This window comes from Dermacentor albipictus, chromosome 3 (genome assembly GCF_038994185.2).
Source record: "Dermacentor albipictus isolate Rhodes 1998 colony chromosome 3, USDA_Dalb.pri_finalv2, whole genome shotgun sequence".
NCBI classification, from domain to species: Eukaryota; Metazoa; Arthropoda; class Arachnida; order Ixodida; family Ixodidae; genus Dermacentor; species Dermacentor albipictus.
Window position 1 is genome coordinate 73,402,141 of NC_091823.1, and position 24,752 is coordinate 73,426,892.

At 47.9% G+C, this 24,752-nt stretch overlaps 1 protein-coding gene and 1 non-coding gene across 2 annotated transcripts in view; one reads left to right on the forward strand and one right to left on the reverse strand.

Moving 5' to 3' along the window:
- LOC135900642 (sodium- and chloride-dependent glycine transporter 1-like) overlaps positions 1 to 6,304 on the reverse strand; it is a 116,384-nt gene extending 110,080 nt beyond the window's left edge. Inside the window, exon 1 of the mRNA XM_065430147.2 lies at positions 5,542 to 6,304. Coding sequence (XP_065286219.2) covers positions 5,542 to 5,577 — 36 coding nt within the window. The 5' untranslated portion in view covers positions 5,578 to 6,304. The remainder of the gene's footprint in view (positions 1 to 5,541) is intronic.
- A 3,505-nt stretch (positions 6,305 to 9,809) lies between these two features.
- Positions 9,810 to 9,882, forward strand: TRNAS-CGA (transfer RNA serine (anticodon CGA)). The gene has a single exon. It is a non-coding gene; the product is annotated as a tRNA-Ser (tRNA).
- The last annotated feature ends 14,870 nt before the right edge of the window (positions 9,883 to 24,752 follow it).

Below are 24,752 nucleotides of genomic sequence, written 5' to 3' on the forward strand. Positions count from 1 at the left end.
TTCGTTTTCTGAAAATTTTCGATTTGGCCAATTTTTAATAAATAATTGACCACCTAAATAAAAAATTTGAAAGCAGTAGTCACTAGAATTAAACTCTTTCTTTTAAATGCAACAACAAAATTTCTGGCTACGCCACTGATATATATATATATATATATATATATATATATATATATATATATATATATATATATATATATATATATATATATATATATATATATACACATACACATGGGGCCAGTGGCGTAGCCCCCCCCGAACAAAATTTCTGGCTACGCCACTGCTAATAGTGTTGTGGGTGGGCGCCGATTAAATTGAAGAATCAAGGAAGCATCAAGAACGAGCGAACAATCCTTTCTCCGGGACGTTCAGATGGGTGCTTTCTGTTTCTCACTGGCTGAACGCGGCCAGTATAATGGCGTCGGCGTTCCGCGCCGATTCCATTTACCGGTTTGCGAAAAGAGAGCTTCGCGGCAATTGTAATTCATTCGCCGTTCAGCAGGCGGATGTGGACGCAACAGGCAAACTAGAACGAGAGATGAAAAGAAAGAAAAGAAGCAAGACAGAGGGGCGTTTCCACGAGACGCCTGAGAAGATAACGAAGCCTAATCCCGGTCTCCCGGTACGGCACGCTACAGGAAGGTCATGTGTATTCCGCGCCAGCGGCAACTGGTGGCGCCTGTAATACGCGAAACGCTTATAGTCCGGTACGATAACCGCGAGTGAAGATTCGTTGAGCTTACTTACTTTATCTTATCTTAATCACAATGTCTTGCTGTTCCCGGATTTCATTTGTCACGAAATCCAAATGCGGATGAAATGTTTACCCGTTTAACTTACTCGCGAGTGAATGGCGCGGCTGATTGCGCCAGAACGTGTTCGCCCACGTTCCAGCAGACTTGCGGGTTTGGAATGCTCAAACTGCCGATGAAAATTCGGAGCTTTTATATCTTCGCTACACGGACGGGAAAAAAGAAGGTCGCACGCAGACCGAACGGCATCTACTTGTGCGCATTTTAAAATCCGATGTGCGTTCTTCGCCTCATGCAAACACAACATTGCTTGACTCGAGCACCCATAGCGCTCGCAGTAATTCTGATTGATCACGATTACACTTTCACGCCTTCTCGGTGTGTGTGCGATAAATGTGTCTGCGGACCTTTTCTTACCGACCCAGGTAGGTAAAAAAAATTGCAAGCAATCACAAGTGCCCAAGTCGGTCGCAAGTTTTGTTTGTGATGAAGCGCTGTAGGCGAGCGTCAACAAAAAGCACGTGTTACATTGTAAACAGATGGATATGCCGCAGCGCGGCTAAACGCGTTGAGGCGAATGTCGGCCATTAGCCCGGCTCGTTCAAGAAGAGCTCAACAGAGCTCGGGGTGCGCGAACAGGTGCGCCCGAGCCGTTGCTATAGCAACGTGTTCACGTAATTCTCGCTTCACCGCACCTACGCACCAAGCGGCGTAGCTGTTCGAACGTGCCATGTGGGTGAGCACCAAGGAGGTTTATAACCTCTGTGGTGAGCACCCCGTAAACAAAAAGGGGGACACCTTTAGTGACCGTGCGTTCTGGCCGCAATCCTTAAATTATTAGGCTTAGTCATTATAGCTGCATCGTTACGGAACTGAGGTGTCTGCTGGGGGACGTGTTCGGGCCCTTTATTAGCAGTTCGTTTTGTTTTGTTTTGTTTTATTATTTGGCGCGAGACTAATAGCAGCTACAGAAATACACAAGGCTCCAATGCAGCGAAAGCCACTGGCGGTTGGTACTCGTCTCATAACGCAGGGAACGTTTTTTATGACGTACGAATGGGCCCTCTCGATTGCTTTTTCCTCTTCTCGCAGGTAGTTACTCGTGCACGAACCTATTGTCGCAACACGCCCTCGAAAGCCCTGCCGAACATTCGAAGCGGTTTCTTTCGTATATAGGTTCCAGGTTTTACGAAATTACACGGGCCATGCTAATAAATGGGCCGTACTGTCTTTCGCTTCGCAGACTCGTCAGTAGCACCTTTCATACACTCCGATAGACCGCCGACTATATGTCGTACGCATTATAATGAGTTCGCCAGCTCCAGTCCTTCATCTTAGTAGCACCAAAAGCAGAGAGAAAAAAAAGCCTTTTATCGGATAACAGAGATTTCTGCCGTCATGCGGGTCACGTCTACCCGCGTTCGCTGATTATAATTCACGCTGCCGTTTTCCGCGAGGTCTTAATTAATCTCACGATTGCGGCGTTGGTCTCCTTTTTATTGACTACATGCCTCAGTTTATATATGTGGCCTCTCTTTTCTTTCCACTTCGCTTTATGATTTAATAATTTCTTCCTCGGTGGGCGAATGTGGCAATATAGACAGGTAAATGGACTCTGGGGGGTTCGCTCCCTGGAAGAGGCGCCGAGCGCAGGCGTAATCTTCGGCGGCTGTCTCCCGAACACTGTGGAAAGTTACTGTGGCCGCGAGGATAGTCGCGCGACCACCGGTGCGAAATTATGCAGCGAGATAAACCCGTCTGGCGTCTTAAGCCGCTCGGAAGAAGAGCCCGCCTGCCAGCACTATAAACACTGCGCAACAAATGCTACAGCCCCCCCCCCCCCCTGACCCCCCTGACCCCCCAACCGACCAACGCCTGATAAAACCTTTGCGGCAGGGGGTAGGCAGACAGAGGCATTACGAAAAAACCATGGACGCTGAAATCGCGAGAGAGTCTTGATAATATACATCTTCGTATTATTATATAGGGTATTCCGGCTAACGTAAGCTAAGCTCTTGGAAAGAAAGAAAGAGTTAGATAACACTGTGCAAGATACGATTTTAAAACCAATGGTGTTCCGCCGTCAGACCTACGACGACCGAGCACTGTATGTTCTATAGTTGTATCGCGCACCGTGCTTTTTTTTTTAATCCTTCTTTTTTTCGTTGTACAGCTTGGCTGACGTTAGCTGGGAGAGTCTTTTTGGTTGAATCATTAAGGACAACTTTCTTTCGCGTTTGTAGATATCATGTAGCGGAAACCATCCTCATCACCGACGTACTTATGTCCAGTGCAGGAAGAACGCCTCTCCTAGCGATATCCGTTACCCCTCTCTTGCGCCAGCTCACCTCCATCTTATATGCCCGCAAATTTCCCATTTTCATCACGTGACCCATCACGTGAATCCATTTTCACCGCATGACCCATCGCATCTTTGCAGTCCTCGACAGTGCTTCCTTTCTTTTGGCACACATTCTACAAGTTGGTTCTATGCGTTACATTAGCGCTCAAGTGAAAATGTGTGGCCTTTAATACCTTGCACGAACGTGTGTCGGCCAAAGCAAATGGGAAATGTATTTGCTGCCTACGCACCTTGCTTGAGTCCACGTTCTCGGGCCTGACGAATGATCAATTAAAATAAGTGAGTGTTACCGGCGAAATCTGGCACATATGTTGCTCTCTTGTTGCAATGGATATGATTTATTCCTCTGTGTATAATATTCCGTATATGATGCATATTCTGAATTTCTGTTTTAATATACAGTCCATAATGAGTGCGACCAAATACATACCCGTGTGGTTACGTTCTTCTGAACCATTCATCAAACTGAGGGTTTTGTGTATATACCCCTCTGCGTGCGTGTTATGTAAATTTGATACAGGAAACTGCTGTTTCCTGTGTGTGAACTGCCATGTAAAGTGGAGTTCGAAAGCCTGTCAAGCGAACTTATTTCGCTTTAGATTGGAGCCTCCCCCCTCCCCCTTTCTTGGATGCAGAAATTAATCATTCTTGTTCTTATAGAAAATGTTGGTGCATCTACTCAACTATCCCCTCCCTTCTCCGTTGTGTATGCGACAAGGCTAAACTTGTTTACGTTAGCGCTTTTCTGTAGTGAACTACTTCGTGAGCCTTGCGCCAGTGAACGGAATTCTCGCTCAGAGCGATTGTTCTGTTTACAGACAGAAAAAAAAACACAAATAAATCATATTGTGCCTGCACGTTTAACTAGGCCTCAAACCTTATATAGCTGTTTAAAAAGTGGGACAGACTGTCTTTCTCAACGCGTACTCAAGTTTACGACGCCGTAGCTTTGAAGGTGTAGAAGGAGCAGGCAAGCTGTTGCGCACAAATGCCAGTACAAAGGAGAATTGCCTGCAATCTGTTGGGCAGATGAAGGCAATTTGCGCTTTCGACAACATTAACGGCAAAATAACACTGTCAACAAGCTGCCCGTGTTCTTTTTCTTCTTCCCTTTTTAATGTAAACCTAGCTTTAGCCGGATTACTTTCAACAAAATAGAACATATAACAGATGATGTGTTCTAGCATAACAAACTTTATTCAACGATTTAAGAGTAGTTTTTTTCCTGGAGTAGCATGTCAGTCGAACAGCCAGGCTAACACCTCCAGTGTATTATTAAAGCTTGTATCACTCTCTCTCGCTCTCTCTCATGGGTAACCTTAACATGAAACGAAGCAAGTGTTTACGGCTAGCCGAGCCCTTTAGTGATGCTACATGTCCCGATTACCTTTAGCCGTTAGTCTGCCTCCACAGTGTTTACGAAGTCGACCTCTACGCATCCGCAACCCTCTGTTAACGCAACAGTCTGTCAGTTTAGGCAAAGGTGTCTCAGCCTTTTTGACGATATTATGTGCACTCAGTCCACGTTCCCAAACATTAATTCTAGCGACTCTCGACACCTACTACGTCCAAATGATTGAGTAGTACTCTCACCTTTATCGATATCTTGAGGTGTCTCTACCACGGCGGTCACGCGATATAAGTGGCACCCGCATTCATACGCTTTGTAGCGCTTGAAACGTAACGGCCCAGCCTCTCTGTGAATCCGACTACGCAGGGCACGTATACGCGCAACAACATGGAGCAAACATGCGAGGTTGTGAAACATGCGGACTCACGGTCCCGCTTTCAGCGCACACGTGCAATGTTATCCGCATAAAACATATTTCACGCTGCGAGTCGGCTTTCACTTCCTCGGTTGCGTTACTCGACGTAAAGTTAATTGAATGCGAGCCGAAAGTAAAAGGCCACGTGCTTCGGCCATTCCTGTGGGGCCCATGCGAGATATGTAGCACACGTAATCCTTCTATCAGCTCTTCGTTGCGCGACAGGCGCGGTCTGCCTGCTGCCCAAGCCGGAAAAGCTCTGCGAACACATTCTCTCTCTTTAGTCCGAGATCGATAGTGTCGATCGTGGCACTTCCACTAATGATACTGACGGCCCCGTTGCAGACCGTTAAGATGACGGCTAGGCTGCGCGCCGTAACTATACGAAAAAAGAAGAAGACAACATAATAAACCGGGCCCCAGAAAAGTGGACCACCCTTTGGGAAACGAAAACATTGAGGGAAATTTGAGAGGCACGCAAGACACCTGGCTCTGCCAAAACCTCCGAGGAGCAAAAGGCGAAATACCTTCTAGATACATTGAAGAGCGTTTACGCACGAGGCATGAACACGTGCTACTACCGCCAATAGAATGCACTTTTCCTTTCTCCTATCTTAATTGCCCTGTCTTCAAAACAGTTCAGAAAGATGAGACTCACTTTGTAACGCATCACTTTGACGGGGGAGTAGGCCATGGCTCTCCGAGGAGGTGCGGATGCCGCTCCCTTGGTCTGGAGTCCGTGGCTCGAGGTCGGAGAGAAACGTTCCCGGATGCTGAGCAGAGAAAGGCCGGACGGAGGCAGGGGAGGCTCAAGTCGCGTATCACAGAGTCGGGCTGTTGCTGCTGCTGCGCGCCACCGGAGAGCAAGTATTCACCAGCAGAGGCAAGCAGTCGGGGTCTTGTCTTTACTCTTCGCCGATATCGGGAGAGAGGAAGAAGAAGGGGGAAAAAAATGCTCAACTAGCCGGTGGATCACGAGTTGCAGTTGCTCCCTCCTTGCTATAGCACGCGACACACGCGCGCGGACGCGAGGACTGTATTCTTCTTACGTGGCGCTTCGCTTCACGCTCCGTGCCCCGCGCTCTCCCGCACGCTGAAAAAGCCAGCAGTTGCGGGACTTATGTGTTCTTCTTTCTTTCCCACAGACAGCGCGGGAGAAAAAGAAACAAATAAAGTACGAATCACGCAGCTGGTGCTGCTCGATATGGCGTTTCAAAGCTATACAAGATGATCTGAATAGTGGCGTGCGACGGGGCGCTATATCTACGGCCAAGTGCGGCGCACAACTTCGCGCGGTTGGCGAATGAATGGGTGGGCCTTTGCCGCAGAGGCCTGGCGAGAGTGCGCGAGGCTGGATAGAGAACGGGGTTGGCACGTGCGACGTGCCCAAGCTCTAGCGTACACACTGCGCCCGGCGGCCGCTCGGATAGCGCATTTTGCCTCTCGCCCGCTGACGTAGTTGAGAGGGCTAGTGGATCAACTTGGGCAAGGGCACCGGCGGGCGTCACGGAGTCCGACGCCGCGCCGCGGCGCTGCCAGAGGGACTTCTGTTTCGGTCAGCGCGATCCAGTTTGCGCAGGAAGGAGCGTGCGCCAAGTTTTCTTCCGACGCGCAGGCGCTCGCTGTTTTTGTGCCCGTGTATGTGTGTTTTGTGTTCGTGCGTGCGTGCGCGACTGCGTACTTCTGGGTGTACCTGCGTGTGCGTCATGCGTGCGCGTGTGAGAGTCTGGGCGTTTTGGTCGAGCGAAGGTAAATACTGCATCAGCAAAACAACGCCAGCTATATTGCGCAACAAACTGCAGAACGACGCGTGCTGTACCGGACAGCCTAACATTTGTTCGCTTTTCTACTCTTCTTTTCATTCTTTTGTTCTTTCCTTCCGGAAAAAGAAAAATCTGATGTAATCCGCATTCGCTGTTACGAACATGTGTGTTTCTTCGCCATGTATACGTCTGCAGCCGACGCTGACAACATTAACAAGAGAGAGAGGAAAGAAAGAAGAAAAATAGTAAAGAAAGGAGGAAAAAACTTCGAACTTTCTAGATTACATGGCCATGGAAAGAATGCAAACCCGCGATGAAGCATTCAACGAATGACATTTGGGGTCAAGAAGTCCGTCACACGAACCAAGCTGAATAACTTTCCAATGCAGGGCTCCCTTGTCAGGATCATGTTCCACCTTTCAGAAACACTTGGAGAACACTGCACTTGCCGTGTTCAAATTCTTCCAGCTTGAACCGGTTGCCTTTCGAATGTCTTCTCAGTAAGATGCGATCACTCTGGTGGAGACGTTAACGAGCAATCCTTCTGTTGCCGAGATTAACTGACAGGCGTAGATGCACAGACGGAACAAGAGTAGCGGCGGCAGGCTGTCGCCAGAAGGAAGACATGACATAGGGCGACACTTCACAGTAGAACAATGTTCGCCGTCGGAACGTCAGATGGAATGCAGATTTCTGACGTATATCAATTGCACATGACCAACCGGAGGCATTGTCTGGTTAACTTCCCTGCTTTTCTTTTCGTTACATCTGAACGGCTCACCCCAATGTTCGCACCACAGTTTCCGAATATTGGAGGCAATAATAAATAGTCGATGAGCGATCTTCTCTTCTTGTGCCGATGCGCTTCGTAGATAACGATACCGTTTATCGGCGACACGCGTGCTCCCCCTCGTAGAACTTTGTTTACTCAGATTTTTATCAGGGGCATCCGAAAACATCAGTCCCTTGCTTTAATGCATACGGCTATTCCTCACAGGTGCCGAGATAACAAGATCGCTCGATCGCGCCCGCGTAGATATTGCCAGGAACGAGAAGTCAGCCGGTCTTGTGTCATGCTAATGAACTCACACAGTGAAAGCTGAATTGCCTGTCTGGTTGGGAAATTGATTAGAACTTGAGACTGACTCCAGCCAAATAACTGAATTTTATTTATTAAATAACAAAAGTTTATTTTATTAAGCGTCAAGACGCTTTAAAAGCGGCACACCGCCACCCCCCGAAGAAAAACCCCCTGAAGAAGGAGCCGAATAGGCTCCGAAACGTCGGGCTAATAAAATTCAGTTATTTGGTTGGAGTCAGTCTCAACTCCTAGTGAAAGCTGAACACGCGCTTCTCGTTTACTCACTTCATGCACATGTGCCACGAACATTTGTTTCACTCTGGGCATTTCCGGCCAGCGCGAGCACTTTACGCGGATTCGTGTAGAAAATGAGAACGATGGTTACAGGAGTGTCTGTTAACTATTATTTATTCCAACTTAGCTACCACGGCTTAGAAGAGAGAAAGAATAGAGAGTATTTAGAATAGGTATAGCCAAGCCACACCGAGGCGTTGGAGAACGCAAAGAACACCCCGAAAACCACGGTCAATAGGATGAATCCGCGCCAGTTAAGTCCGTGCAACCGGAACGCTAAAACCAAGGACATCAGTGGCAATAGAACACGGTTCAGTTGGGGAAGATATAGTTCTATGCCGCGCTGCAAGGATCATCAGGTAAATAACACTATGTTGGACGTCCGGCACAACTTTCAGCAGTATATACGAACAATTAACATCGAAACAATGCAAGGACCTCGCGTCTACAAGCTTATAAATCTGCGTTGCAGAATTGTCGACTCTTAAAGAAAATTGCACTAACTCAGCACGCACACGTAAGAAAGTAAAAAATTTGGAACGACGCTTTAGCACCGCCGCACCGCGTTCCATTAGTGCAAGAAGCCAGCAGCAACTATATATCTGTGAACAACATGGCGGTGCGAGAGCGGTATGCATGCATGCACACCATGCAGTTAAGTGACCGCTGCCGCAATATTAGAGTCGTTGAGTAATAAATGGTGCCAGCGGCTTTCACTTTGTGTCACCTCGCTTCCACAAGAAAACAGCTGCAAAGAATGCGCTGTATGAGCTTAATTGTAACGTAAGTAAATTTAAAAAAAAAATGAGTGGCGGTTTACAGCTGAAAAATAACATAGCATATGGTAACGTCGAATATCTGGCTAGTTGGTTGTACATGACCCGAAGAGTGACAGCGCCACTTGGGACGAGGATATAAACCGAAGAGCAGCGCTCTGATTCGGTTTGTGTTTTTTGTCCCAAGTGTCCGGCCATGCTTAAGAATTTTGCGCATTGCCCCTTTGGTCATCTGTCGAACCCCAACGGAGAAGGGAAGAGTAGCAGGGGGCGGCAGAAATTTTAGGTGGGCGGATGAGATTAAGTTTGCAAGGGCGACATGGCCACAATTAGCACATGACTGGGGTTGGAGAAGTATGGGAGAGGCCTTTGCCCTGCAGTGGGCGTAGCCAGGCTGATGACGACGACGACGACGACGACGACGACGATGATGATGATGATGATGATGATGATGATGAACCTAGTACGCCAAAATGCAGTACGCCAGCGTAGTTCAATGGGTAGCATTTTCAAAAATTATATTTCAAGATATCGGCCGAGTTTCAACAAGTTTCCCTTCGCAATGTCGAGAGGGCACTTCCTTTAATAACATGCGCATTTATGACACTGGTTGGCATTCAGTGCTGCGTTATGGCAGTGTTTAGGTCCTGACCAAAACGCTGCTCTAATGAAGCAGTGTAAGTGCTGAAGAAATGCCGTAAATGCGTACGTTATTAGAAGAAAGCACATTCTTGAAGTTGCTGAGGGAAACTTTGTTGAATCTAAGCAGAGATATTCAAACACACACACACACACACACACACACACACACACACACACACACACATTATATATATTATATTATATTATATGTTATTATATATATATATATATATATATATATATATATATATATCATAAGTAGCCAACAAACACTGACACCAAGGACAACACAGGGGAAATTACTTGTGCTTAATAAAATAGAATAATGAAACGATGAATTAATGGGGATTAAAGTGGTTGGGGAAACAGCGCCGCGGTAGCTCAATTGGTAGAGCATCGCACGCGAAATGCGAAGGTTGTGGGTTCGGTTCCCACCTGCGGCAAGTTGTTTTTTCATCAACTTTAATTCCCATTAATTCATCGTTGCATTATTCCATTTTATTAAGCACAAGTAATTTCCCTTTTGTTGTCCTTGGTGTCAGTGTTTGTTGGCTTCTTATGATATGACTAATAAAAATCGGGCCCCTCGGTTAACCGCCTTTCTTCTCGTTTATATATATATATATATATATATATATATATATATATATATATATATATCCTAATGTGCTACTCACTGAGCTACGCTGATGTACTGCGATGAAGTTCAACAGATTGCCCAATGGGCTTATGTCGAGAATTCCTCAGCATGGGCTTCATTTCAAATCACACATTATATTTTAGCGATGCACTACTAATAAAGACGGAAGTTTCTGTCGCGTGAAATTTAGAGTACTCTGAGAAGAGCAAGAAGGGCCGTGCAATACTTCCACATGCTATTGCTTACGAATGACAGTGGCTTTCTTATATTTCCCGAGAACTATTTTCTTTAAAACCAGGTGTCCGCGAGTGGCTCAGTTAAAAATTAAAAAAGAAGAAAGATACCCAGTTGTCAGAATAAACAGAATAACATGGCTTGTTGAACACGCACGGTGACATTTGCCACTCCTTCTTTACTAATATCTCCATTTCTAAATATGTGTATCTTGGAGATACTTATGTATAGCAGAACTTCAAAGAAAGTACTTTGATTCACTGGAAAGACTCTTTAAGAAACCTCGCCACCAAAGTAGGGCTCAGGGCTCACTACAGTTATGTGTATCAGTTACAGCGCGCAGGGATACGAACCCGTTAGGGTCGTTTCCTGAAGGCTACAGGATTTCTTAAACTGGATGTCTTTCTTCCTTAACCTACGTGCTTACGAGAGCCAGCCACTTCTGCTTTTTGGCAATTTTGAACAATCTGCAATAGCAAATGGTTAGTCTTTTCTTCTTTTCGACATATCCCTGAATTTTGTTTGACCTTCTCCCGATAGTTCTATTTCCGCGTCATTTTAACACACGTCTCTCGTCAGTATGAACGCCAATTCTGTTTAGCGAAAGGAAACCACACACCTCGGTTTCTTCATTGTGACTAACCTAATTTCGGAAATTGCGTGAAACACTCCCCCTCCCCGAAACACTGTCCCTCCCCCTCTTTCTGTCCACTTAAAAATCCGCACCATCCGTACTCTGCCATCAGCGACACGCGTGTCTGCTAGCAGCAGCCGGCGCGCACCAGACCGACAGAAACGAGCTGTCGGTTGCCTCACCCGAGTCTCTGCAAGCCACCAGCTGCTGCCGACTTCCAGACGGCGCTACTATCGACCCGCCGGCACAGGCAGCCAGTCGCGACACCGAAGCGCCACCTTTCCCGTTGGATCAGACTCAACGCACGCCGGCCGGCGCCAGCCTGGCCGCCTGGCCGAGCCCGCCGCATGAGCAGCGCGGAACGACTCTGGAACGTCGGCCAAATTTATTGCGGGACTGCGCCGTCTGCGCTGTAGCAGGCGCCGAGGAAGAGAACACCTAGCGACGACTTCGGCCTCTCCCCGTGACGCTCGACCCTGCGACACGTCGGCGCCGGTGCGTTGCCAGTTTTTGCGACCGCAGCGGGCTTCTCGAACAGTTGCGGGCGCGAAGCCACGCGGTCGACCGTTGGCGCCTCCGAGACGGCGGCGCGGCGAAGCATCTCCACGATGTGCCGTGAATGCAGACAGCGGCTGCACTTGCGCTTACAGGTGCACGTGTCAGGATGACACAACTACGTGGTTTAAGAGGGCCGCAGATGCCCGCGAGAACTTGCGCGCTTCCTAGTGGCGCTGCTGTCGGCGCGCGCGCGACAGTCCGACCGCATCCATAGAGCGGCCTGATGTCAGACGAAGACGCTCGGTGGCGTTAAATGGGCAACGCAGCTAGAGAAAGAGATAGAACAGAAAGAAATAGGCAGAGAGAGAGAAACGAAGAGGGAAAGGTAGGGAGGTTAAGCAAGCAGGTGCCCGGTTGGCTACCCTACACTTGGGGAAGGGAAAGAGGAAGAAAAGATAAGAAGGAAAAATAGTGAGTTGCTGAGGGATGTCCGCTGTCACAAGCGTTCGCACAGTCCAGTAGCCTTCAAGAAGTACACAATGGCTTTTGTGGCCTTTTGAGTTCAATAATGCACAGGCCATGGTACCAGGATCTTTTCCTCCGAGAGCGCTATATTATCTAATAGGCTGAGTCCAGCTTGTAGAGTACGTCGTTGAGCATCAAAGGATGGGCAGTGACACAGAAGGCTCTAGAGTCTCATCGCATAATCAGGGAATTAAGCCAGGAAAGGATCTGGTTGGCTACCTTACGCTGGGTGAAGAGAACAGATGAATAGAAAGATAAGAGAGTGGGGAAGGAAAGGCCCTGTGAATTTATGAACGCGTCCAAACAGATAAAACTTACGCACAAAAAATAAATTCTTAGGTATTACGTTCCAAAACCACGTTATGACTATGAGGCATGCGGTAGTGGCAGACTCCGGGTTAATTCTGACCACCTGGGTCTTTTGAAAGTGCACTCAATGCGCGGTATACGGGCGTTCTCACAATACGCCACCACGGCGCGTCTACACATTTTTATATGCCTCAGGACAACGCTGAGTCTTTCAGCTCTACTCATGTTGTGAATTTCTTAGATTTTGCCAATGAACTGCTGTTTCTTGTTTATTTGCGATGGAGATGAAGTCTCACACGCGTGTTCGCGGGACTCGGCAGTGCCCGCGGCTGTTGCCTCCACGAAACGCAACGGCACCAACAGCGACATTGACAGCGATGGCACCGTGTAGTACTATGTCAGCAGTGAAGAACTTTGTGACGACACCTTCGAGCTGGTGCGGAGCCGTAAAGCAAAGAGAAGGTTTCTCAGCACATCATCGAGTTCGAGTGCGGCCACCATGAGATCTTCGCGGAATGCCGAGGTACTGCACCATCCGTTTCGCGCCAGTTCTCGCCAACGACAACCTGAGAAGCCTCAACAGGCAAGCCGTGACTTCACATCTAGAGGCGCTGGTTCCGAATGAAATGAAAGACATCAGAGTGAACACCCGTAACAACGTCCTAGCCATTGACGTAGAACGCGCGGCTGCGTTGGATTACTTGTGCAAAGTCACGGAAATTGACGGGATGAAAATACGCCTTCATATACCGCTGCGCAGAGAAGTCAGTACTGGTCTAATTTACCGTTTGCCGACACCATTGTCCATTCCGATCTGTCGGTGTTAAGCCAGCTGCAGAAAACACCGTCATCACAAACGCCTTTCGTCTCGGCAAGTTACGGTGTGTTAAGACCATATTTAAGGGAGAATCCCTTACATCACATGTAAAGGTGAGCCGCTTCCGACACGCAGTTCGCCGCCCCTTTATACCAACACCACTGCAATGCTGGAAGTGCATGAAGTTGGGCCACGTGAGTATAGTGTGTGCATAAACACTACCGTGTGTTCTCTGTGCACTGGGCCTCACACCACTAGCACTTGCGAGGCCGGTGTGCTTAAGTGCACAAACTGAAGCGGCCCTCACGATGCATCCTCGAAGGACTGCCCTTTGATTCGAAGAAAATGGGCAATTGAACAAAATGGTTAGAGACCACTCGTCTCACCGAGATGCAGCAACATCTATTAGGCGACGACGATCACGTCGCTGACGCCGATCAAGAACCTCCAAAGCCTCTGTACAACGCGAGTCACGTACATAACCACCCCGTCTTCCGCCCAGGCAAAACGCATAAAGCGAAAGTATGCATTAAAAGCCGTGCATGTCCGCGCGAACAATGATGCAGTAAGCTATTAGTCCCAGTAAAATTTCAAATGAAAAGGTTGAGGAAAGTCAAAAGAAACCTCAAACGACGTGGGTGACAAAGCTCTGGTAATGACCCTTTAGGTGTGGGTGTGAGGGAGGGGGAGGCTCCGGCATCACCCGGGGTGGGGGGGGACTCAGCCCCCGCCCCAGTAAACTTCGGAGGGGGCTCGGACCCCCCCCCCCCCCCCATAGTCGGCGCCTATGGACCCGCCTACCTTGGTTTTGAAGCAAGCAGGTCTGGATTTTTGGACATATCTATTTTGACCGAGTCTACATATGTACGGATGACTCTTCCACTCAGACCAGCTCCACCGGCGCAGTGGTTATACCATCACAATCAATAGGCATCCGATACAAATTTCTCACATAATAACATGGACCGGTTTGGAGCTTGTGGCACTCCCAGGTACCGTTGATTATATTAACAACCAACTGGCTAATCGGTGGGTAATATTCTGGGACTCGAAGGTGGCTCTACAATGTCTTTTTTCAGCTCTTCGTCGCGGGTCCTGTGAACAGCTCGTGTCGGAGATACGAGAAACGCACCATCATATAATCGCGAAAAGACACGACGTCGTGTTTCAGTCATTGCGGCATCTACGGCAATAATCTCGCTGACGAAGCTGCTAGGAAAGCACACGAAGGAGCAAAGCTTGTTTCTGTATCTTTATCGCGGACTGGCGCAACGCAACACTTAAGCAAGCTAACGCACCGTATGGCATTGGAGAAGTGCCACACACCTGAATTCACCCAACATCGGTTGAAATCTCTCGACCCATCTATGAAACTGCGGCTGTTACCTAGGCTTCCGCGAAATGAAGAAACAATGATGTGCCGCTTACGCTTGTGCTTCGCATTTACTTGTTTGATTGTTATGGCCGATTGCGCCGAGTGCAATGCCTGCGGTGCCGAGAGAGAGAGAGAGAGCTAGAGAAGGATATAAGGAATGCAGGTATGGTAACCACTCAATAGTCTGGTTGGCTACACTACGCTGGGGTAAGAGAGAATGGGAGGAGAGAGAAGGAAGAAAGAGAGAGGGTATAGAGACGTGCAGAGACAGTACTTCAGTCAAAACTGCTCGTGCAAACCAAACGTTCTCAGAAAGCACAGAAGTACCTTCACCGCCTTCTGAGCCGATGATCGGTTTGGACGGTGTCGAGGAGGCTATACTGTTCTTCTGCCCATCTTTTGAAAATGAAAGACATGACTCTGCATAGCTCTAAATCAGTTAGAAAACCATTTACATTGAACAAGATCTTGGGACCATGGCCTCGCATATCGCAGCTACAAAAGGCCACAAAAGCTCTGCTGCGATATTTGAAAGCTACCGGATTGAGCGACCGTCTGTGATCCGGACTGAGTGACCGTCAGTGGATGCAGAGCAGAAAACTGTTACCACGTCAGCGATATACACAGTGGACTTTCTGTCCTTCTCTCAATATTTCCCTTTCCTTTCCCTTCCCCTGTGTAGGGTAGCCAACCGGACTCAGTCCTGGTTAACCTCCCTGCCTTTCAAAATTTATCATTCTCTCTCTCTCCCTATATATATATATATATATATATATATATATATATATATATACATATTCCTCAGTTTTTGAAATAAATCGTTTCAGGTTTAGTGACGTGTGTTGTCGTTTGTCATGTCCAGATTGTGCTTTCATCGTTACTTCTGATGAGGCACCGACTAACCCGAACTACGGCTTTGTTTCACTCTAAAAATAGTTTGCACCCTTTGGGGTGTAAATCTGCCCCACAAGAATAATCGTCATCTGCCTTGATGCGCTTCCTTTCTTTAACGCTGCGAGCCCGGTACTTTCCAGTAACGAACGGCATGCGCGTTATCAGCATGACATAGCATTCCCTACAGGAAAGTTGCGGGCGCGGCGTTTTCAAGAAAGGAAACGCATCAAGGCAGATCACGATTATTGTTGCGTGGCAGAGATACACTCCAAAGGGTGTAAACTTTTCTTATAGAGTGCCTCAATATCGGAGCCCTCAAAGGTTATGGAATGGAGCTTGTAAGTTTCCCGTCCAGTGATGAATGAGAAGAGAGGTTATACTGAGTTCGTTCTGAACGTACGTCCAGGGTAGGCTTCTCTAGAAAGACAGAGAGAGAGAGAAAAAGAGAATTCTCAGCGCTAGGTTTAAAGATAATATAGATAATACTGATGTTTACAGGCTATAGTGCGTAAGCTTATTAAGCGGACTTTTGTCTATGCTTTGACGACCAAATTTTCCGTAGGAATTTCATAGGTATTTCAAATAGACATGAGCTGTGAAAGCGATTTTTTTAAAAATAAAATACGATTTCTAAAATAATGAAGAGAGACGTGACTGTTTTACGCATGCGCATCACGTACGCTTTCGACTTCGCTCTCCTAATAGAAGTCTTTGGCGCACGCTCTGTCCTTTCCTACTCTCTTTTTTTAATAATTTGTTTCCTCGTCGCACTAATATACATTCCTTAAGGTGGAGCTGTATTCGTTATAAGCCAACTTGACCTTCAGCGGAGGGGCTTGGATTACTTGCTAAACTAGGCGCGCAGCTTTTGTTTGTCCTTTTTAAGCTTTCCAACTTCTAGTTTAGATTGCCTGTCATTTATTTTTATTATCAAATACTGTTGGCATTATAAAGTCTATTACGCCAGACGCAATACGAAAATGTGCGTTTCTACATACAATAATACACAGTAAATAAAAACGAAAGACCATGGAAAAGACCACTGAAACCACCATTCATGGTAAAGTGAAAAAAGTACACACTATAGGTTCTGCATTACCGTATTAGCGCCACAGAAGAGACGACAGGAAAGTAGCAAAAGCGAAGAAGAAGAAGAAGAAGAAGAAGAAGAAGAAGAACAACAACAACAACGACGACGACGACGAGGATGACGACGACTACGACAACAACAACAACAACAACAACAACAACAACAACAACTTTATTGAAGAATAACACGCTCAATGGGCGGAGCCCCTAGACAGGGGCCCCACTGGCTTCCGCGCGCCGTCTTGCTTGTCGGATGATGGCCCTTTGGACCTCTTCCTGTGAACTGGACAGCGCCGCCTCCCATTGTGTATGCTCCGTAATTTCTGTGTTTGTCTTTTGTGGATATGCCGTGCATGCCCATGAGATGTGGTCTGAGGTTGGCGTGGCTCCGCACCATGGGCATGTGTCCGTATATCTTTCGGGATGAATTTTATGGAGAATGTGCATGTTGTTATGTGTGTAGGTTTGCAGCTTTCTCCATATAACCTGTTCTTCCTTACTGAGATTCTTATCTGGGGGTGGTAGCTTCATGCTATTTCCTCTGTGATAGTTTAAAATTGCAGAGTAGTTCTGGTCAATCGGGATCGGGTCGTCAGAGGCGTCCAGTGAGCACCCGTGGGATGTAGCATGCGCACGAGCTACTCTGTCAGCCTCTTCGTTTCCCCTGATTCTCTCATGACTGGGTACCCATAAAAGGTGAAATCTGGCTCGGGGTTTTATATCTTGCATAATCCTATAGGCTACGGTGCATACTCGTCCCCTGAGGTAGCTTCTGCATGCCGCTTTAGAGTCTGATATGGTGGTTTATTTGTCGTTGGTTTGGTTCCGTCGCTTTGATAGCAAGGGCTGTTGCGATTTCTTCTGCTTCCACGATAGTGGTGTTGTGAGTGGAGGCGCTAATGATTTCTCTGCCCGTGTAGTCAGTGACAGCAGCTACCGTTCTTTTCTGCCTGCCTGGGTATCTTGCCGCATCCACGAAGCGGGAGTTTGGTTTGTCGCCGTGCGTTTTTTCAATGCATGCAGCTCTGGCTTCTCTTCTGCCTGCATGTAAAGCGAACTCGATACAGAGTGCACTAATAGTAAGTGCACTGGAAAAGCAATAAAAGAAGCACAAACTAAAATTGTACTTTACCACAACACAAACACACACACACACACACACACACACACGCACACACAAAAAGAAAACAGAGGCAGATAAGTTCTACGGGCTAACCTCTTTACCATCATAGAAACCATAAGTATAATGCTTGGTTATCTACCGCGCGTTGCTGCAATTTCATGTAGGTTGCTGGTGCGCAATAACGAAATGAAGTAATAACCAAAGTAGCGCCTTCCGGACGCAACGACAACCTTTGGAAGTTGGATCGTATTATTTGCTAAGGCGGAAAAACCGCCAGTACACAGTTTGAAATGCTCGAACGTTACGAGTTAACAAATAATAATAATTTTAAGAAAACGTACGAAAGCCTGCTTAATCCCGGTAACAATAGGGGGGTTGGCTTCTGAACCGTATTGTCCTTCTGCTCCGCACACACCGCGCATTAAACGAGGCAACAGCACCGAGCCGGAAGTGGTGGTCCCTTCCGCGGCAGTTTCGCGACTCGATTCACTTCCGTTGTAGCTTAGCTGCAGGCGCGCAAAGCGGCCGCCTTTACCGTTGCCCGCGTTCTTTGTTCGGTTCCCTTGACTTAAGCCTCGGCCGAACGTGCTCTGCGTGCCTCTCGAACTTGATGGCGGAATGCGCGTCGCGCTATTCAGATCGCCGTCGTCGATCGGCGGCGCGTGCGATCCAGTGCGGTGCGAAACCGGTTGCAGCGCGAGTGGCGCCAGCACTGCTGTGCAAAGAAATTGCGTGCAGCTCTTCGCACGAAAGCCGGGAGGTGTGCGAAGACGAGTCGACTTTAGAGGGAGAAACACCAAGTCATTTCATCCTGATAAAGCGTGCTTTCAAAACCCTGTTCTCCGCTAAAATTTCGCGGTGACGTGTTGATTATTAGATGAGAAAATGAAATTCAGAGTTCCCTTTCTTTTTTCTAATTTCGCGCTGATGCCCCGGTGCCAGCATTCTTCAGCGCGACGTCGTGGGGTTTCGAAGTATTTTCTCGTATCAACGAGTATGTAGTCCGCGTGGCTCAGCAACAGTTCTTGAAACTTTCTATCGTTAGATTTTGACTTCTCTGCAATACAAAGAAATGCATCCTTACCGGCAAAAAAAGTGATTATATAGGTCCCTTGCAGACGCCGACAAAATCTGTGGGCACTTTGCTGAGCTAGATTATCTATATGACTGCCTGTGTTGCTGTTGTCTGAACTGTTCTGCGAACGGACGCCGCCGCGGCCGCGAGCATGGGATGCAGTCACAGCCATGGCTGCGAGGTTTGTCGCCGACGTGCGCGCACCCCCGCGCGCATGTCCGCGCTCTCCCACGCGCCCACTCGCACAGCGCTGCTGGCATCGCGCCTCCTCTCCTTGCTCCCCTCGCCGGTGATCACCGCTTTCCTGCGTCCACCACGGACTGCGCACGGACACTCATGAGCCACTAAAGGCTTACGCCGACAAAATCCACGACCTCACGGCGAGCCGGAGCGGGGATTTAAGGGCAACGTCGCCAGTATAGCCTTTGGTTTCGCCACTCTTCTTGTTTGCGAAGCCTGTTGTCATGGTGATATTCACCGGCAGTGACTTTTGTGCCATTATCTAATGAGAATATACTAATACAGTTCAAATTATTTTGTTTCTCTAGCGTTTCTTAGACGTTACACATTGCCCACCGCATAGAGGTTCCCACAAGAGCTGCTAGAGGCAACTCTGGCGCTGCGATCGTTCACCTGCCGCGGGAAAGACGTTTTGCACGCGGATTTGTCTAATATTCGTGCTTGAGGCTTCAGACGTTTCCGTGTCGTTTTTTCTTACGCTTTATCCTTCTAAATTTTCAATCGCCCGTGGCCTTCTAAACACGCTAAGAGAGAGAGAGAGAGAGAGAGAGAGAGAGACAGAGAGGGGCATGGGAAAGGCAGGGAGGTTAACCGGAAGAGATTCTGGTTTGCGAGGCGCTATAATGGTTTCCGCCCACACGCGTAATCATTGCGAATAGGCAAACTTAGGATGTTGTTGAAGATAATTAATTTGCTAAGTTACAAAGTCGTTCGAAGCCAGAAGGACGAAGATTAGGCAAATCCATGTACTGTCCGTCATTCCCCTGCTGGCTGAACCGCCATGCTTGCGGCTACCCTACAATAGAGCCAGAGTTCTCTCCAGTATTTTTTTTTTGTACGAAACTATATATGCCTCGCCGGTCACCATGCTTAGCCGAAGCTTTACCACTATATATTTATATTTCCTTTTACCGGTGGTGAGCAGCGTCTCAAGAACAACCTCCCGTTTACGATTTTTGCATGCCTCGGAAGGGGCTTTGCGGCGAAGCCGGCGTTTGTTCCAGCCCCTTGCCAACGAAAACGGCGCGTTCCTGTTGCAGCAGGTTTATACGAAGCGTGCTCCCGTATACGGAACTTCAGTGTGGGATTTGCTTTTCATCCAAAGTTTTGTTCCATTTGTTCTGTTCCATTTCTCTTCGTTTGCTGTCTTGATGTTGTGCAGTACAAGGTTTCTTCACTTTACGCCGTGAAATCAGCTACTCCTTTACAATTTCATGCAGCGCAGGTTGTAAAGGCCATCATATTTTTTCTCGGGCTTCCTACAGAAACGCGAGTATATGAAGCTACCCTGAGACGGCTTTATCTGTTTTCCATTTTTAATGTCGTGCTTCACCACCTGCATTAAGTTTCTCATTCTACGTATTAATCTTCTCTCCACGCTCGTCTTTCTTGTGTTGTGAACTTTCCTTTTCACACATTCCCACTAGGCGGCGGGCGGTCAACGCGTACACAGTCGGACACGAGGGTCGAAATGAGTTCTCTTCTTTAGCAACCGTCTCTCCCACTCTCCACATTGGTCTTCGCTACGCCTGCACAGCGCAGCAGACGAGCGCTCGCAGGTCCGTACTGTGCTGCACGGTTCTGCGTCGAGCAGACGTAGTCTGGCGGCGACGTTGCCTTGGCGCGCTGTGACCTTGCTACACTGAACCAGAATATTCCAAGCATTCAAGTTCACTGCGACCTTGTCCGCTTCTCCTCCTTCTTTCGCTTCGGCGCCGTCGCCGACGTAGAGCGGCAAGACTTACTTTTTATTCCTTCTTATCTCTCTTCCTAGTGCCTCGGGTTTGGTACAGACCTTCGCCGGCGCCGTTACGGGCAATAGTCCGCGGCAGCCTTGGCGGTGCCTTGACCTGCAGCGGGACACGTTCGTCCCGCGTGTGGAGCACACTGAGGTCGTCTTTATTCGACGCTATGGCGTTTTACTTTCCTGCCTCCGGCAACTGCCACCAGCACCCAGCCATTGCACTGCTCTTCGATCGTTTTTTTTTTCTCCCCGCTTGTTTCTCTCTCCTATTCCGTTTATGCTTGCTTGTTTATAACCTCGTGAGGATACTGGCGGATTGTCTGGGCGCTGCAGGGCTGGGCATGAAGGATTTGCAACATTAAAACGTTTTCGGAAATCTGCAATAAATAAATAAATAAATAAATAAATAAATAAATAAATAAATAAATAAATAAATCAATCAATCAATCAATCAATCAATCTTATTGCACTGAAACAGGCAGGACATACACACATGCAAGCTCTCCCTCACAACTAAAACTTTATGCGTGAGCCAATCATCGTTGTCCCTTCACGATAAAGGGTTCAACTACACTGATAGTTGTCAGACGCGTGCCTTTGTTGCTTTTTGATGCGAAAGCATTGACTGGTCCTTTTGAGAGAACGGCTATCGTCTGTCATCTGTAGCAGCGAAACGGGACCTCAATTCCCATTTGCTGCGACGCCACGCCACTCTAAAAACAGTTGCACCCTTTGGGGTGCATATGTGCCACGCAACAACAATCGTCATCTGTCTTGCTTGCGTTATATATATATATATATATATATATATATATATATATATATATATATATATATACACACAGCATGCCGATCGTGACTTGGAAGTACCGGGCTCGCAGCGTTAAAGCAAGGCAATGCCGGCAATACAGATGGTGAGAGAACAGTACCAACAGAAAACGAATAATCAAACTGTCAACGCTTTCTTTAATGACAACAGCGCGCACAGAAAATTGAAGCATCAACCATGCCCGACGTATGTTTGCCGATTCTTTGAAAAGGCAGCATAACCGAGTAATTCAGTAAATCTTGGTCTGACAAAGAAATGTTCGAATGCGTCGGCACCGAAATCCAGCTATATGTATACGCGCGCAGAAATAACAGTGGTTCTTCCCTTTCTGTAATTCTGTTTATGCTAAGTATTATTAGTGAATACACCGTGACGTTCAAGCGCCCTCTGGTGCATTTGATAAGAGTGGCTATGGTACGCAACCACTGACAGAGTCGGGATAGTTGCTCTGCTTTGTTCTCCAGTTCATGTGAGGGCATAAATACTCTAACATTGCTCGTTCTTCCTTTTCTTAATTTCCTTTCTTCTTATTTCGCTATCTTTCTCTACTTCCGCATCAATCCTCCCACTTTCGAGAACAGGGTAATCAACCGGAGATATCCCTTATATGACCTCCCTCTCCTTGCTTTTGTATACCTCTCTCCAACTTCAGAGCTCGTTTCACGCGATCGATGTGAAACACGCCAAATCACGCACATGAAACATAATAAAGTTCATACAATGCGAAGATGGATATTTGATATATGAACGTGGGACTTATCGAGAAAAAGAAATACGCAACTGAGTGACGAGCGCACTCACACACAGCCATGGTGGTATAAATTGTGTAGTCAACATGGCTGTTCACCCAGTGCACTGGGTGAACAGAAACGGAACAAGAAAAACGTAGCGAAAGTTCAATATCGCCGAGCTGTCTCAGCGACTGCAACGTCTGGCTGCTAAGCACGAAGTCGAAGCTTCGATGCGCACCCATGGCAACCACACCATTATGGTGAGGAAATGCAAAACAAAAAGACCAACTCTTCCCGTACCGGAAAATGGGGGTTAGCGAAGCTTGTCCTGCGTGCAGCTGGCCTTCGTCACGGTTAAGTAACTCACACGTAATCATGCCGGATTGCTTCGGCCTCGCGCTCCCTCAGCTCGGTATCTTCTCGTTGCTGTCGGATTGCCTGGGCTTGGACATTTCTAACGGCCGGATCGGCGCGCCGACAGCGAGCCCTTTCACGGGCGAGTTTTCTGCACCGCTGGTCGAAGGCTGCCTGTTCCTCCGGGGAACGCACAACGCGCGGGTGCCTCATCCGTTTTTCGAGACTGAACAGAACGGAAACGCAGGCGGCGCCGGGGGCGCGAAATCCCTTCCTGCCCTTTTCCTTCCCGGCGAAAGCGAAACGGCTCTGAGTTTTGCATACGTGAAGAAAAGAGCACTACGAAGACGCGGACTGTCGACGCGGACGCGGACCCGTCGTACATGTTCCTCTTTTAGTCCGCGGCTCTGAGTTTTTGGGCGCGTTGTGTGAGCGCGCGCCTATGCAGCTGGAATCCTGGCTAATGACTCGCGCTCCGGCGCCGGCGCAGCTGTCAACTCATCAAACCGTCCTTTCCCGCAGCTGCACTGCTCTGTGAACAACTGGATTTTCTTGCGGGACCACAACGCCACATAAACTTGTGAGCCAATACAAGCTTCGCTTGAAAAAATAGCCCGTGTGATGATATCGCGCTGCACTCTGGAGAGCACAATGTCTTGAAACCAATACCGTGGCAGTTCACTGCACTTTAGAAGCTCAACTCGACGAACGAAGGTCGGAAGACTGGAAAGATATAAATGTCAGGTTTGAGCGCGCAGTAATGGGTGGTCGGAGCGCTTCGAAAACCGAGGAAGTGCTTCGACTGCGGCATGAGTGACGCCCCAAGGCCAAAGCTAAATGATCATTTTGCGAGTGGTGTGTAGTGCTGCTTTACTATACTGTCATTTCAAGGGCACACTTTCCTTCGGTCGGACGCGTCTACATATGTAACCACGGAAACGAAAGAACACACACACACACACACACACACACACACACACACACACACACACACACACACACACACACACACGCGCGCGCGCGCGCGCACACACACACACACACAAACACAAACACAAACACAAACACACACACACACACACACACACACACACACACACACACACAACGATGGAGTAAGCCAGTCCCTGCAGTGCTTGTAAAGCACCCCTTCGATACGGCAATTTATCTCAGTGTGGAAATTACCCGGGGCTAGACTCGGGAAAAACACCCCACGAGGGCCCTATAGCTGGCGCGTTCGGTCGCGAATAAGCTATGTAAATTACCCCATGCCACGTTGGCCCAGGCGGTTCTGCTGCTGTTGAACACGGTCTCAGGTTCAATACCTGCTGTCCCGCCGTGACCTGCGTATCGATGAAGGTGGATTGCAAAAATGACGATGCCTTGATGTTTCACTGCACTCAGGATAACCTATACCACTGTGGAAATTGGTGGGTAGCCACACCTATGCGGTGTATCCGCATAGCCCGTGCTTTATAGGTTATTCATACACGCCTGTCACATAAACATTTAATTAGACACCTACTTAGAATGCAACCGCACGCCAACGTCTCCGGCATTTAGGATTAGTTTACGGAAAATTGTTACGGAAAATTGTCGCGGGATCGAATCCCGGTCACGGCGGCCGCATTTCGATGGTCGCCAAATGCGAAAACACCCGTGTACTTAGACTTAGGTGCACGCTAAAACCCCAGATGGTCGACATTTCCGGAGTCCTCCATTACGGCGTGCCTCATAATCAGAAAGTGGTTTTAGCGCGTAAAACCACATGAAATACGGAAAATTGTTATGGTAATCGGCGCAATATGCAATAGAAGCGTTACTGCAGTAATAGCCGCACATACGCACACGCTTCTGTCCATCATTAGTCCGTAGTTACGTTTAGCATGTACGTTTTCCTTCTTTTATATATACTTTGAAGTTATTATCGTTACTGCTACTGAAATTATGTGCATTGTAATAATCGATGGCCCTTGATGGGTCTTGTAAGGTTTTCCAAGTAAATAAACGAAAAAAAATGACGCACGAAGCCAGGCTGCCACACCTCAGCAAACAGAAGAAAATTAGCAAAGCAGGCTTTTCACCAGAGAGTACCTTATTCGGGTAGAAGGCAGCTTTGACAAACGCTTTTTAGAAAGCAGTACATTCACACACAGGGCAGCTTTTCTGTCGCGTCACAAGTACCACCCCCTGGATGTCGAC